Here is a 13322-nt window from a genome sequence, read left to right as displayed (position 1 = left end):
AGACAGAATAAAGGAGGGGTGAATGAGGGGGAAATGAGCCTGAAAAAGAGACAGAGAAACCCAGCCAGTCTCATGGCCAAAGCACTATGTATTCACACTCTGGATCTGCACCCATTCTCACTATCTATCTAGGCCTATTCATCTTCTCACTGTTCATCTGTGCTTCCAAATCCCCCACATATACAGGTATCATACTCTACCCTGTCTGTCTATTTGTGGACCTGTCTGTATAACAGCTATGATAAGATTACAGTGAATAAACAGCTAGAATTTCTAAAATGCATGCATAAAATGTTTAATAGTTTGACACAGGCATATGCGGTTGATTGTGCAAACGTACAGTACACTATGCTCTGGACACTACAGCTAGCTGACGCCTCATGGCTAATGTCACTATTGATCGGTCACTTACGTTTTTGTGATTGACACATTTCATGAGCACCAGTTCCCGGTAGGCTCGTTTGGCATGCGTCTGGTTCTGGAAGGGTCTGCTGAGCTTCTTGATGGCCACATTTCTGTCCAGTACGGCGTCATATCCAGCACTGCAAGCAGATACAGGGTAACAATGAAACACAGAGCAGATCAAAACCTTAACCAAGCTAACCAAGAAGAGTCCAAACTCAACACTGTCTGTCATTATTCTGGTCATTGTGCTTAATAGAGAATTGACCATCAAACAACAGTATGCCCATATGGGTTTATAAGTGAGGCAGTCTGCTGTGTCATATTTTAATATCACTAGCCTCTCCAACACATATTTGTATGGAGGAGCAATCTGGCATGGTGTAATCATCTATACATCTAGCATAGATTCATTATTTGCATGGACTCACTGCAGAAGAGCATTCTGCAGCATTAACTCAGAGCAGAGAAGCGCTCCACTGTAGGAAGAGATGGCTGGCTCTCTGACCTGATGCTGTCTGATGAATGCTGTTTTGTTATGAAGAAAAACAGCTCCCTGAGTCATCAGCAGAGATGCATTGTGGGGAGCGAGGAGCTAAGGATTGAGAGAGCACAGCACTTCTGCTTCACTTCTCCTCTCCTCTCCTCTCCATCCATCCATCCATCCCCCACTCCTCCGCCATCACTCTCCCTCCCTCACTCTCCTCTCCGACACCACTTCTAATCATGAAAAATTCAGCAGCACCAGCACAAACCACTCTAACAAGCAGCCCACTCCCTCTCTCCCTCTCTGTCTCTCTCTACCTCCCTCTTTCTCTCTCTGTCTCTCTTTCTCTCTCTGCCACCATGTGTGTACTGTACAGCATCAGAGTACGGGAATGTATGTATGTATGCATAGTGTGTGTGTGTGTGTGTGTGTGTGTGTGTGTGTGTGTGTGTGTGTGTGTTAGTGTGAGTGATAGAGAGAGAGGAGGAGGAGGAAAGATGGAGTGAAGATTGGACAGAGCGAGCGAGAGAGAGAGAGAGAGAGAGAGAGAGAGAAATAAAAAGCGAAAGGGTATTGCGGTGGGCGTGTCTGTGTGTTTATCCCTGGGTTTATTCTGGCGGAGAGGGGAGTTCTGCAGGGCAATATAAAAGCCCCCAGTGGCCGTTGTTTTCTGCCACGGTAAAGCAACCCAGTTGAAATTATAGTGTGGCTGCTTGCTGAGAACACGGCTCCACAGCCGCCCGGAACACAAATCAAATCCCATCACCGTGTAATCACATGATTACAGTTTGCACACAACTTTTAATCAGCACTTCAATGGACTCATTAAGGGGGACAATAGAGAGCCGTGATTCAACAACAATGGCCGTAAAAACACAGGGAGGCGCGCCAGTCGTGTCCCCTGCTCCTCACAAAACAATCACGGGGCCATGACAACCGCAGGCCTGCTCTGTGTGTGTGTGTGTGTGTGTGTGTGTGTGTGTGGGAGGGATAGAGAGTGCTGCTGTGGTCTGTCTGCAGTCAGGTGAAGGAAGTTCTAATGAAGGACATACAGTATGCTTCAACATCAACATCAAAATCTGCTCATTGGAACCCCACCTTCTTCTAACCCCACCATCACCTCCTGTAGCTCTCTAGAGAGAAGCTGTGAGAACCAAAGCACATCCTGGGGCCATGCCAGAGAGATGCCAGGAGCAGTGGAATTATTCAGCATGTCTGAGACAATATCATGTCTATTTTCTGGGAAAATATGCCATATATTTCATTGAATACCATTTTATGTAATGATATGCAAAGCACAATATAACTATATTCAAACCTCCTAACATTATTTTCATTTGTGAAACACCTCAGTGATATTCCCATGCTTTAACCACAACCAGCCATTTAAAGCATTTAAGGGTGATTTACAGTTTGTTGTGAAGTGCGTCTGAACCTGCCAGTTAGAGTATCTCATGTGTATGTGTCAGGAACTAGAATGAGCAGCCATTGCCTGTGTCTAAAGGGGAGGACTGGTTAGTAGTGTGGCTGGACTACTGGAGACTTTGACAGGAGCTGTGGGGCTAACAAACAACATGTTGACTGTTAGATTAAATGGCACCTGTCTTACAGAGCTGTAAAGGGATACTATGGCCAAAGGCCAATAAAACATTTCTAACCACATTATGCCTGTTAAACCCTCAGCCAAAATGTCACCTGGACAGAATGCTTTTGCCCACTATAACAACAGTGAAACCGTGGTGTATCATAAACAAAATCACAAAAAATGTTGGTTCAGAGAGTGAGAGAGTTCCACTGTGAGAACAGCAAAGCAAAGGTTTTTTCCTCTGCAGGAGAAACCAACATCATTTGCGGTGTCATGATTCATTAGCATATGGGAAATGGGACAGCAAATGAAGCAGACTGTAGTATTAACACTCCAAGGTATCCTGTATCAGACACCTGCCACACATACAAACAAAAGGGCCAGGGCTAACTAGCTCATGTGTACAGCTCCTTCCCTCGCAGGCTGTGCGCTACAGATGGCACAGGGCTGCGGAGGTAAACATGTCTTGACTGGAGTGCCCTGGCTGGGAGTGGAGTGGAGCGGAAGAGGAGGAGGCAGGCGGCGGGCGGGTGGGTGGGTGCTGGGGTGGGGTGGGGTGGGTGGAGCTAGCACCTCCCTCTGCAGCCCTGAATGAAGGCCAGATGGCTTCAGTCTCTCTGTGAGAGAGCGTCCGCTTCAGACACGCCGACCAGGTGGGCCAGGTGAGGAAAAACCCTGCCTCGCGTCGCCCCGCACCCCACAGGTGGGTGTGCAGAGAATTGCATTTTTTAATAATCCAATTCTGGCCTAATTATGAAATTATTTTCATATAAAATGTATCAGCGAGATCTGACTTCATCCATTATGTTTTTGTAAATAGAACACATGGGGTACGAGTGTCCATACATTAAACAGGGAGCTGTTTTTGCATGGGTGTCCATGGAAACAGCACGGTGTTCGGTAGAATATTTTTGGCTGAAGGGAGCGCAGTCTGTGTGAGATCTGTGTGAGGGATGATGTCATGTGCGTCTGCCATGGTATATGTGCGCTGCCAACATGACAAGCTCGCTGAAAGATCAGAAACTTCGGAGAACTACCCAAATGTCCTCTCCCATTCTCCTAAGTGGGGCACAGAGAGTTGCACCCAGTTTGCTGGAAACTTCACCGAGCTAAAATGAGAGCCACAAGCATGACGACGAGACAGGATTTGACAGAAACAAACAAACTGGCAGGCATGCGTACACAGGCTGACAGGGTGAAACCAGAAGCCCTTACAACTTAATTCAGTTGACACTTGCTTCACAGCTACTCCTGGGAGGTCGCGTCACCAAAGCCTCCTTCTGTGCTTTTGTAATAAAAAATAACCCATGGCTTGTGCCATCCCAGTTTATGAGCTTGTTCATTTGGCCATAATCACCATGGCCAGGCACACATCCACTGGCCAGAGCTGGAGTGGACAGATAACAGAGACCGCGGCCACTCCTCACAGCCAGCACTACAGCACTCTGACAACATGCTCTTGTTTCACAGGCAAACGTTTCAACATTATATAACAGATTACGTAAGGCGTGTTGATTTGGAGGATATCGCTGTGCGTTGCTGCACAGCTTGGTGTATGTGCCTCTGATTGATTTATCTTCCTCCAAAACATGGAGAGCATGAGAAAGGTGTATTCGCTCCCACCGCAGGACTGGCAGGTGGACGGGCTGGTGAGCTGAACGGTTGGAGAGTAAACTGGAGGGCTGTAAACAGAATCGGCACCAGCTGCTGAGGGCTTTGTGGATTATACAGCGCTGCACTGCAATGCATCTCTCCGCCTTAGAAATGAGACATTAGGAGTGAAAATCGCTGTTTACACTGTTTCTTATTACTGCCAAAAGCCCTGATGTGGCAGCTTCTCACAGGCCTGATGTGCACAGATGCGTTTGTGTTTACATTTCCTAATGGCTCTGCATGGAACGCAATGATATTATAACATGACGAAATAACGCTGTTTGTGGCACTCAAGTGACGTGGGCTATTCAGACCTGTCTCAGGGCATTATCGCTGGCTTTCTGTCACGATAAGCGAGCTGGTCAGGCCACACCATGTGACCCTGGGACTGGGGGGGAAGGAGGCAAATTAGATCAGGCCTGTCTGTCCGCCAGACTGGGTTTCAGCAGCCTGCAAACATGCCCCATCCTCGGCATTAGCAGTCCTGTCCTCCCTGCCTTCTTTACCAATTTACAGAATCAGTCAGGAGAAGGGGCAGCCGAGGAGAGAGGGAGAGATAGCGAGGCGAGGGGGGGCGAGGGGGGGCAGGGGGGGGGGGGGGGGGCGGAGGAGGGCGGGTGGGGGCCAGGTTCCGTCCCAGCGGTGCCTCAGATCTCCCCGTGACAGATGGCTTCAAAGGCACGCTCGCCTCTGCGCCAGCCCGCCAGCCAGTCAGCGCTCGGCGCTCCAGTCACCGGGGCCGATAGCGCCGCGTCACACACACAAGTGACAGCTCAGGCGATGGGGGTGCCTGACCCTCTGGCATTTCCACTGCCAAAAACGCTTCACGCCTGAAGGGTTAAGCCAAGCCCTCGGCGTCTCGGCACGCGACCTGATGCACTGAAGGTGATTTGTGACACATACGAGCTTCATTCCACCCAGACTTTGGAATTCATTACCTCTTCTAGCGAGTGCGTTCGTGCCACCATCCTTCTTTGTATTCACGCACATGGTTGACATCTACTGCCAAAAATGCCTCAGTGACATCCTCTACATCACACAACATTTTCAATCCTTGGAAGGATGGAAAACGGTGCCAAATTGTACAACGCAGGAACATTTGAAATCTGTTCACTCACCATACGATTCCCTGAGCCCCAGAGCCGATGGGTTTTAGATTCTGGTAGCGTTTGAGGACTGTGAAGGTAGAGTCTCCCACTTCCACACTGTAGAACTGGTTGTCCACTTTGCTTTTGCTCATATTGTAATGTTTACCGATGTATGACACATCCACTTGTTTACCAAAGCCCTGCAGAAAGAACATAAGCAATGTTCAGTATACGTTATTAGAGTGAACCATGCCCAACACAAGTCCTGCAATTTAGAAACAGAGAGGTTGAATCCTGCAGTAATCATATCCTGAGGTAAAAAAAAACATTTTATATTGAGGACACGCTATTTAATTCATCTCTTGCCTGTCTGGTTTTACATAGCGATGTTAAATAATAATGTCAGCCAATACAGTGTCCTCCTACACATCGACACTTCATGTACAGTAATCACTCTGGCAAATAGAGTATTTTGCATAACTATGGTTCATAATTCAATTTCTGTCATTTAAATATCAGAAATGAACAACTTGCACAGATGCACAGATAGAAACAATTTGATCTACCTATGGTATCCATATATATCCATATATCCATTGAATTTAATTACAACAGAAATCAGAAATAATTTTGTTCTCCCATCTTTGGCATTTACCAAAGATGGGAGTGGAGTGGAATTCCACTGCTATCTATTCAGCAATGTTCAGCATCATCTGTTAACTGTTCTAAACGCTTGTCTTTTCTTGTTTTCTTGTTTGCACATACTGTATGAAACAATGACAAGATGTGACCTGCTAACCTAGTACAGCCATCAATCAAATAATGATAGATGTCTTGTTTTCTGCCGAGGATGAAAATCCATGTTGTTGTGTTTGTGTTTTTCCAAAATGTGATGATGTGGGAAATAATATACAAACAACAAAAGTAATTTGACGCAATGCAAGAGCTGAAGAAGAAAAGGACAACAGACTATTTCTCCTCAACATACTCAAGGAGAGAAAACTGAGCATGTTCCTGCAAGTCTTTCCACAATGCCATATACATTATAGTGATTATCTCCTAGTGCCTTAATGTCCCTTTAGGGTGCACTGGCTGAGGTGAAACCCTTCATCTCTGCGCTGATTCTGGCCTGTCCTCTAGTCTCTCCGTCCAGTCCATGGTCAGTAGAGAAGAAACTCATTATCTAAGCTTGGATGCTACAAGCCCTAGAGCGGAGGCACGGAGACCCGTCTGTATGAATGTACAGTGTTGCAGGACTGCGGCTTTCCAGCTGACTTACGAGCACTGCATAGTGGGTTGGCGAGAGCGCTCTCTCCAGCACTTGAAGCCCGTATCTACCAAGAGAGCCATCGTTCTTGCAGAGGAACAATAGGCTCTGGAACTGACAAGGCTAATTTGAGCCTGATTAACAAAGATTCAAAGTAATTGCTATCTTCTATTTAAAATCTGATGTGGGGACCGAGGGCGCTGTAGAGCGCTTTTATTAGCCTCAGATTACAGTCATCACTCAACCCTCTCAAGGCACAATCACTATCTCTAGTACCATGGGCTTTGTTGATCTAGTGGTCATCAGCGTTGTCAGCTATACATAAAAGATGAACTGAGGCACCATGAGGTGGAAATGAAGACTTTACACACACGATGAGGGCCTGATCTGTTCTGGAGTCAGCTGCTACTGACTTATGATGCGTGTGGGTGATAAGAGCAGACTGATCCAGCTACAGAAGATAAGGCGGCGCGTTCGCCACAGTTATAAAGCCATCAGTGACACTGAGCCAGACAGAGAGGAGGATGCGTTCTGATGGCCTGCTGTGTGACGCTGGATGGGGCCGGCTGGACCCAGCATCCATAAGCTATCCAGTGGACATGCGCATGGACACACAACTGTATCTGTAGCAGGGGCCAGCGCCATGCATCTCGGGGCCAAGACCAGGGCCTTATGATAAGCTTCTACATGACACTGACATGAATAGAAGTTTACATTCAAGAGATACATGACACATCATTCATGTGAAACAATGGCATTTCAACATGTCATTGTGGCCTGCAATACAGACAAGAATAATACAGGTGGCCTGAATGGTCCACGTACGCAAATGTTTTACAACAGAATGTTTTTATGACTCCAATAGTGCAGATAAAAAGGACCACCATTGTTTCAAAGGTCAAAAGGTCAAAACACACACACTGACCGTTGCTAATAAGTAACTCATTAAATCTGCATTATGAAGAGTATAATGTCAGTGAAAGCAGTTGGTCAGTCCAGCTTATAGGGTGGGGGCACTAGTGGAGTCATCTTACACCAACAGCAACAGATCTCCATCAGTGAGGGGCAGAATGGAAGTGAATGAATACTGTACCTTTTTTACCTGTATGGAACACACACCTGACAAAAGGCAATCTTCACATCCAGGATCGGTTCACTGCAGTAGTATAAGAAATGTCTGTTCATAAATACCTGAAAGACATAAACAAACACATACAAAATATATCAGTGATATGTCCAAACATCCTGGGACATCCTTTGTGCTTTCAAAGTAAGTGGATTGTGGTTATTGCAACACTTACAATTCTCCAAGAATTTAGGCACTCAAGCACTTCAATTAATTCAATGACACATCATTGTAACAATCAGATGGACCCATTTTCAACGTGAGACTACTTAAGGCTTTAAGCTATGTTAAAACACCAATTACAGTAGTCATTGAGCAGCAGTAATTGGGCAGTCTATGATTCCCAATGCCAGAGATAGGACACCGACTGTCTTTGTATTGCACATTGATCTTAGTATGAGTGCAGGAGAATACAAAAAGACAGATACAGCACACACTCAGTATGGTCCCTAAGACGCCTTTTCATTCAGACAAATAGTCTATATTCATGACAGTGCAAAAAACATGATGTATTATGATACAAATCTATCTATTCTCTGAGACATCATTACTAAATTCTGTCACCTGTACACACGTCCATTACTCATGCTTAAATAAAACACAACAGTAGAGAAAATGGGAAATCTGACTGATTTATCTACCCTACATACTCAGAAGACAACAGATATTCCTTTAGCACTGTTGGTCACTTTTTAGCTGATGAATGCCTACATGGTGCCCGAAACATGCTGCCATTTTTTTTACAGAGTTCTGTTATGAACAGGCACATTTATTAAAGTGGTTTATACCTATGAAGAGAACATAGGCATCCTGCATATTTTTTGAGTCTGCCGTATTTTTGCCAAAGAGCACCTTCTAATTACAAATATGTATTTTTAAACCATCTGAACACCGCAGCCCTACAGACCCTTCCCCCTTTGGTTTAAGCTGACAACAAACATGCGACTGAGAACTACTTGTGATAATGGAGCTCAAAACAAGATGTCAGGACGCCAGGAGGCCCATGCATGCTCCCGTGCTGCAGTTGTTTGAGTTTTATTTTCCACTGCAAAACCACAGATTTGAGTTGATCCAAAAAGATGTTCTTAAGATGTTGTTGTCAGTGAGTAGCTCTAAGAGCCGACGTCAGTATGCTAATTCCTGTTGATTACTTCCCCCTCTCCTCACAGCATGCTCCCTCTCTTTCCCAAGAGGAACCGACACGAGTGCTCCTAACACGTGGAGGCGTCTTAGTTATTCACCAGGACCTGAAGGGAACCTTTAAATATTCATTTTACTGGGGCAACCTTGAGAGAGACACCATATTTGAATTCTATGAGGGCTATTTTTCTGCTGTGGGGAGAAACACAACTCAGATAAAAAGGCTTTCATACACGTCTTCATCAGCTTCAGACGCATGATGATGAAGAGGAGAATGAGGAAGAGGCTGTGGACAGTGATGATGATTCACAGGCCCTACACGTTTTAACTATGTCTGGCATAAGTGGGACTCCTGGTTCCTGCCCATTTCGGCGTGTCATTTTTAGAATAGCGGGCCACTGTGACCAGAGTGCTGGCATCCAGGAGTCTAGTGGGGTACACAGTGACATTTTTGGTTCCATCTCTTTGACTAATGATCCCAATCAAAGAGTGAGGGAACTTGAGCAATGTCAGGGCTGATTGTTCCACAATAAAGAGCTTAGAGAGTGATGTGGCAGCATTTCAACACACTTCCCCTGAGAGCGGCACAATACAGCTGTCAGATTAGCGGAGAGAGGGAGAGAGGGAGGGGGTGGAGGAGGAGGTGAGAGAGGAAGAGGGAAGGATGGGGAAAAGAAAGGAAAAGGAAGGAAGGAAAGAAAGAAGAAAGAAAAGACCTTACTTGTCTCCTTTTTTCAATGGGAAGTAGTGTGTCATTCTATAAAATCTGCTTTGGTTCCACCAACCAGTGAATTCAAAACATAAAATCAACTCAATATACAGTATAACAAAGCATTGCATAGTAGAACCCTTAGGATTCACATGGTCTCTGGGATGGACTAGCTAATGTTTGTCTTGCTGGTGACATAAGTCATGAGGCATCAGCTGGAGCCGTTCTAAATGACTGCTGAACAGGTAGCGTGGCTGCACCTGAGAGCCTCATTGGGAACACAGTCACACAGATGAACACTAAGCAAACACCTCTGTGTCTGAGAGCCCGTTATTAAAACCCAGCACATCACCCCGGGTTGTGATAACAGCCCCAGCGTCTAATGGAGAGCAGTCAGCTCCCGGGACCCATGGGTGTCAGTCACACTGCAGCGGCCTCCTCTGCTCATTAACACAACGGCCGGAGAGGAACGAGGAGGAAAACTCTCTCTTAGCAACTCGCTTCTCAGTCCATTTTGGCAATGGCTCGCAACCTCTCTGGCACGCCAGGCTAATTGGAAACTGTGGGAACAGATCTGGACTTTGAGCTGTGATATTTGAATGGTCAGTGAGCTGCTTGTGCGGAGGAAGGTTCTCTTCCCTGAAGAACGCCCTGCTGCCAAGCCACCAAAATCCAAATAACCACAAGCAATCTCAACACATGCCAATTATTCATTGTTGGCTTAGATTTGTCTCAGTAATACTTCACTTTTATCATACATTACAGAATCTTGTTTATTTGCACTGGGAATGAACACATTTACTGTAACTCCTAACACATTTGAACAGAACAATGAAGGCTGCATTCAACTGAGCTCTAGACTCTAGAGGCTTTTACCCACTGGCTTGAGGTTCTACAATAAATACATATTTCCACTTGCTGTGGCTATACTTCCTTGTTTCAGCCTTACTTGCTGCACTGTGCTGCTTTTATACATTTACTGTCCTACTCCCATTTGCTCTGTTACACAACCTACTGTAGCTAGCAGCCAATGCTAGCAAGCGACAGGCAAGGTCACGGTGGAGCACTGACAAATGCAGCAGCAGATGTCAGATATCGATAAGCCTTGTGCAGAGTACAGGATCGCAAGAGAACGCAGTGACATGCTCAAGGCAAGCCCCCAGAGTAGACCCAAGAGAGGAGCCTGCAGCTCCAGCACAGGATGGGCAAGGGCAGATGGGCCTGATAGCACAGAAGAAGATGGATGATGAGGCCCAAGGTGGCTGTTGGTATGGTAGTGCAGCCCTTGGTGAGTGTAGGATGAATGTGGCCATAACAGCAGTGGGCGTGAAGAGCACTTGATTTGCAGATAAGAGCTTGAGCTGAGTATTGACGGGGCTGTCAATACGGCGGGCGAGCAAGTGGCCACCTTTAATAAAGAACTCCTACATCCCTGTCAACATGGAGATCCTCATGAGTCCGGACACATGAGCCACACGAGTTGCATTCAGAGTCCAGGCCGAGGAAACGCTGATGCTATTTTTGTGTGATGTACATACCGCCCGCCAGGTTTACATTACTTACATCACTGGTTCATGTATGTATTCATGTATCCAAATTAGCAATAGCTGTCTGAAGCCTGCATGCAGACAGCTTGATCAGAGAGTCATCTTTCCTTTGAAGATATTTGATATTGCGGAGATCTGGATTCTTAATTCCTATTTTTAATGAGCATGTTGATAGATCTCTAACAGGGAAGATACTATCCTTCTCATCCTCCTACTCATTCTTCATTTTTAGTAAAAGTACACAAAAAGAAAATAAACTCATGGAGAAAAGCCCATACTTCATGCTTTTTAGATTTTGATTATGTTAACATACAAAATATACTACATTTCCAGATCCTCATGCAGGCACCCCCATAGAGAATCTCTTATTCATTTTCTTTAGATTAAAATAGTAGACTAAAACCAACCATTTTGCTCATTGGGAGTACTGACTACAGTTCAATGACTGAGATGAGTTCAGTTCAGTTTTTACTATTCCCAATGTCCTTTAAAAACAGCAACAACAACTTCAAATAGCATCAAGTTAGGAAGAGACCAGAATATTCTACTCCTTTTTAGAGCATGGTATAATTACAAAGCCCTTGAGGAGATCCCAGTTCATATCTGGGAGGACATCACATCATCCGACGCATCCGCTCCTGCCTCCGCCACACCTGACCCTGGCTGTGTGTGCCACACCTGACCCTGGCTGTGTGTGCCACACCTGACCCTGGTTGGTGCTGCGTGTGTGTGCCCCACCTGACCCTGTTTGGTGCTGTGTGTGTGTGTGCCCCACCTGACCCTGTTTGGTGCTGTGTGTGTGTGTGCCCCACCTGACCCTGTTTGGTGCTGTGTGTGTGTGTGCCCCACCTGACCCTGTTTGGTGCTGCGTGTGTGTGCCCCACCTGACCCTGTTTGGTGCTGTGTGTGTGTGTGCCACACCTGACCCTGGCTGGTGCTGCAAGTGTGTGTGCCACACCTGACCCTGGCTGGTGCTGCATGTGTGTGTGCCACACCTGACCCTGGCTGGTGTGTGTGTGTGTGTGTGCCACACCTGACCCTGGCTGGTGTGTGTGTGTGTGTGCCACACCTGACCCTGGCTGGTGTGTGTGTGTGTGTGCCCCACCTGACCCTGGCTGGTTCTGCATGTGTGTGCCACACCTGACCCTGGCTGGTGTGTGTGTGTGTGTGCCACACCTGACCCTGGCTGGTGCTGCATGTGTGTGTGTGCCACCCGCTGCGCTGCGTGGCCGGCTGATTCCTAGCGTGGCCTCCATTTTCCACATGACTAATTGCCACCATTCACTCAGCCAATCAGCTCCCTCTCATGTGGCCCAGCTAGCAGCCAACAGCACCTCTCATGAATATGCTAACGGGAGATGAGTGAGGGGAAGGAGCAGAGAAACGTGGCGCTGAAATGAACGCCGGGGTGGGAATGATAATCATCCGCTGAAATATCCTGGCCATCTCCGATGTCTGCTCTGCCACGACTGATTCATTAGTTTGGGCTCTTCAGTTTTTTTCTCCCTCTCTGGTTATGAAATTGCTCATTTCTTTTCCATCAACTGTGTCATAACCTCCGGACCTGGGGACAGCTTCAGTTGATAGGAAGAGAGGGATTTTCAATTCAAAACAGGGATTCTCTGAGTTAGTCACAAAGCAGAGCACCGTTGGATTTGAGCCAAACAACTGCTTTTGAATACAAAATTACAACTGCAATCATCTGGTGCCATATCTTTAGTCAATGTTAACGTCAAGAGGTGACAATATCCAAGGAGCCCTTGTTTTCACAGAAAATTTGCAAATATAAAGGGGAGAAGAGCATCACTGTGGGACTGTAAATCTTCTCTGTAAATCATCAGCATTTTGCATAAGAGATCCACAAAGAATGGTGGAATACTGTACAGTGCCATAGCATGCAGGTGAAGAGAAAGGAGCCAGAATGCAAATGCAAACACAGGATGGGGAGATAATAATGTTGTGACATCCTAAATCTTGACTTCAGCAATGGTGGGTGAGGGGGTGCGGTCCTAGCCCGCAGCAAGTCCGTTTCCCTAGCATAAAGAAGGTGTGTTCATGTTGGCTCTGTGTTCAGAGAGGACCACACAGTTCCAAATTGAGTCCTCAGGCACCAGTTAACAAATGAGCTTCTAACAAAGCGGCCCGTGGGGGTGGACTCTCCCATCTGCACCCCCCCGGCAGGCTGCCATCTTAGGCTGTCAGCATGAAGGCGTGGCTGAATTACTCCCAGGAACACAGTGGGATCATAAAGCACAGCACCGCCCTATCAGGAACCAATCTGAGACCTGTCATTGAAGCTGATGGGTCTGTCCACAGTG

The 13322-nt window shown here is 46.5% G+C and overlaps 1 protein-coding gene across 8 annotated transcripts in view; it reads right to left on the bottom strand.

The window, feature by feature from the left end:
* mapk10 (mitogen-activated protein kinase 10) overlaps positions 1 to 13322 on the bottom strand; it is a 51281-nt gene that overhangs the window by 21244 nt on the left and 16715 nt on the right. For 6 of the 8 annotated variants that reach the window (XM_062554342.1, XM_062554344.1, XM_062554351.1 and 3 more), the window contains exons 2-4: positions 7602 to 7673; positions 5246 to 5415; positions 413 to 542 (exon numbers count right to left, since the gene is read on the bottom strand). In XM_062554342.1, coding sequence (XP_062410326.1) covers positions 413 to 542; positions 5246 to 5415; positions 7602 to 7673 — 372 coding nt within the window. Of the gene's footprint in view, positions 1 to 412; positions 543 to 5245; positions 5416 to 7575; positions 7674 to 13322 lie in introns of all 8 variants that reach the window. The other 2 variants (XM_062554345.1, XM_062554346.1) reach the window with 2 other exon arrangements.

This window comes from Sardina pilchardus, chromosome 14 (genome assembly GCF_963854185.1).
Source record: "Sardina pilchardus chromosome 14, fSarPil1.1, whole genome shotgun sequence".
Classification (NCBI taxonomy): domain Eukaryota; kingdom Metazoa; phylum Chordata; class Actinopteri; order Clupeiformes; family Clupeidae; genus Sardina; species Sardina pilchardus.
The sequence above is the reverse complement of the archived record's forward strand: the minus strand, read 5'-3'. Positions and strand labels throughout refer to the sequence as shown.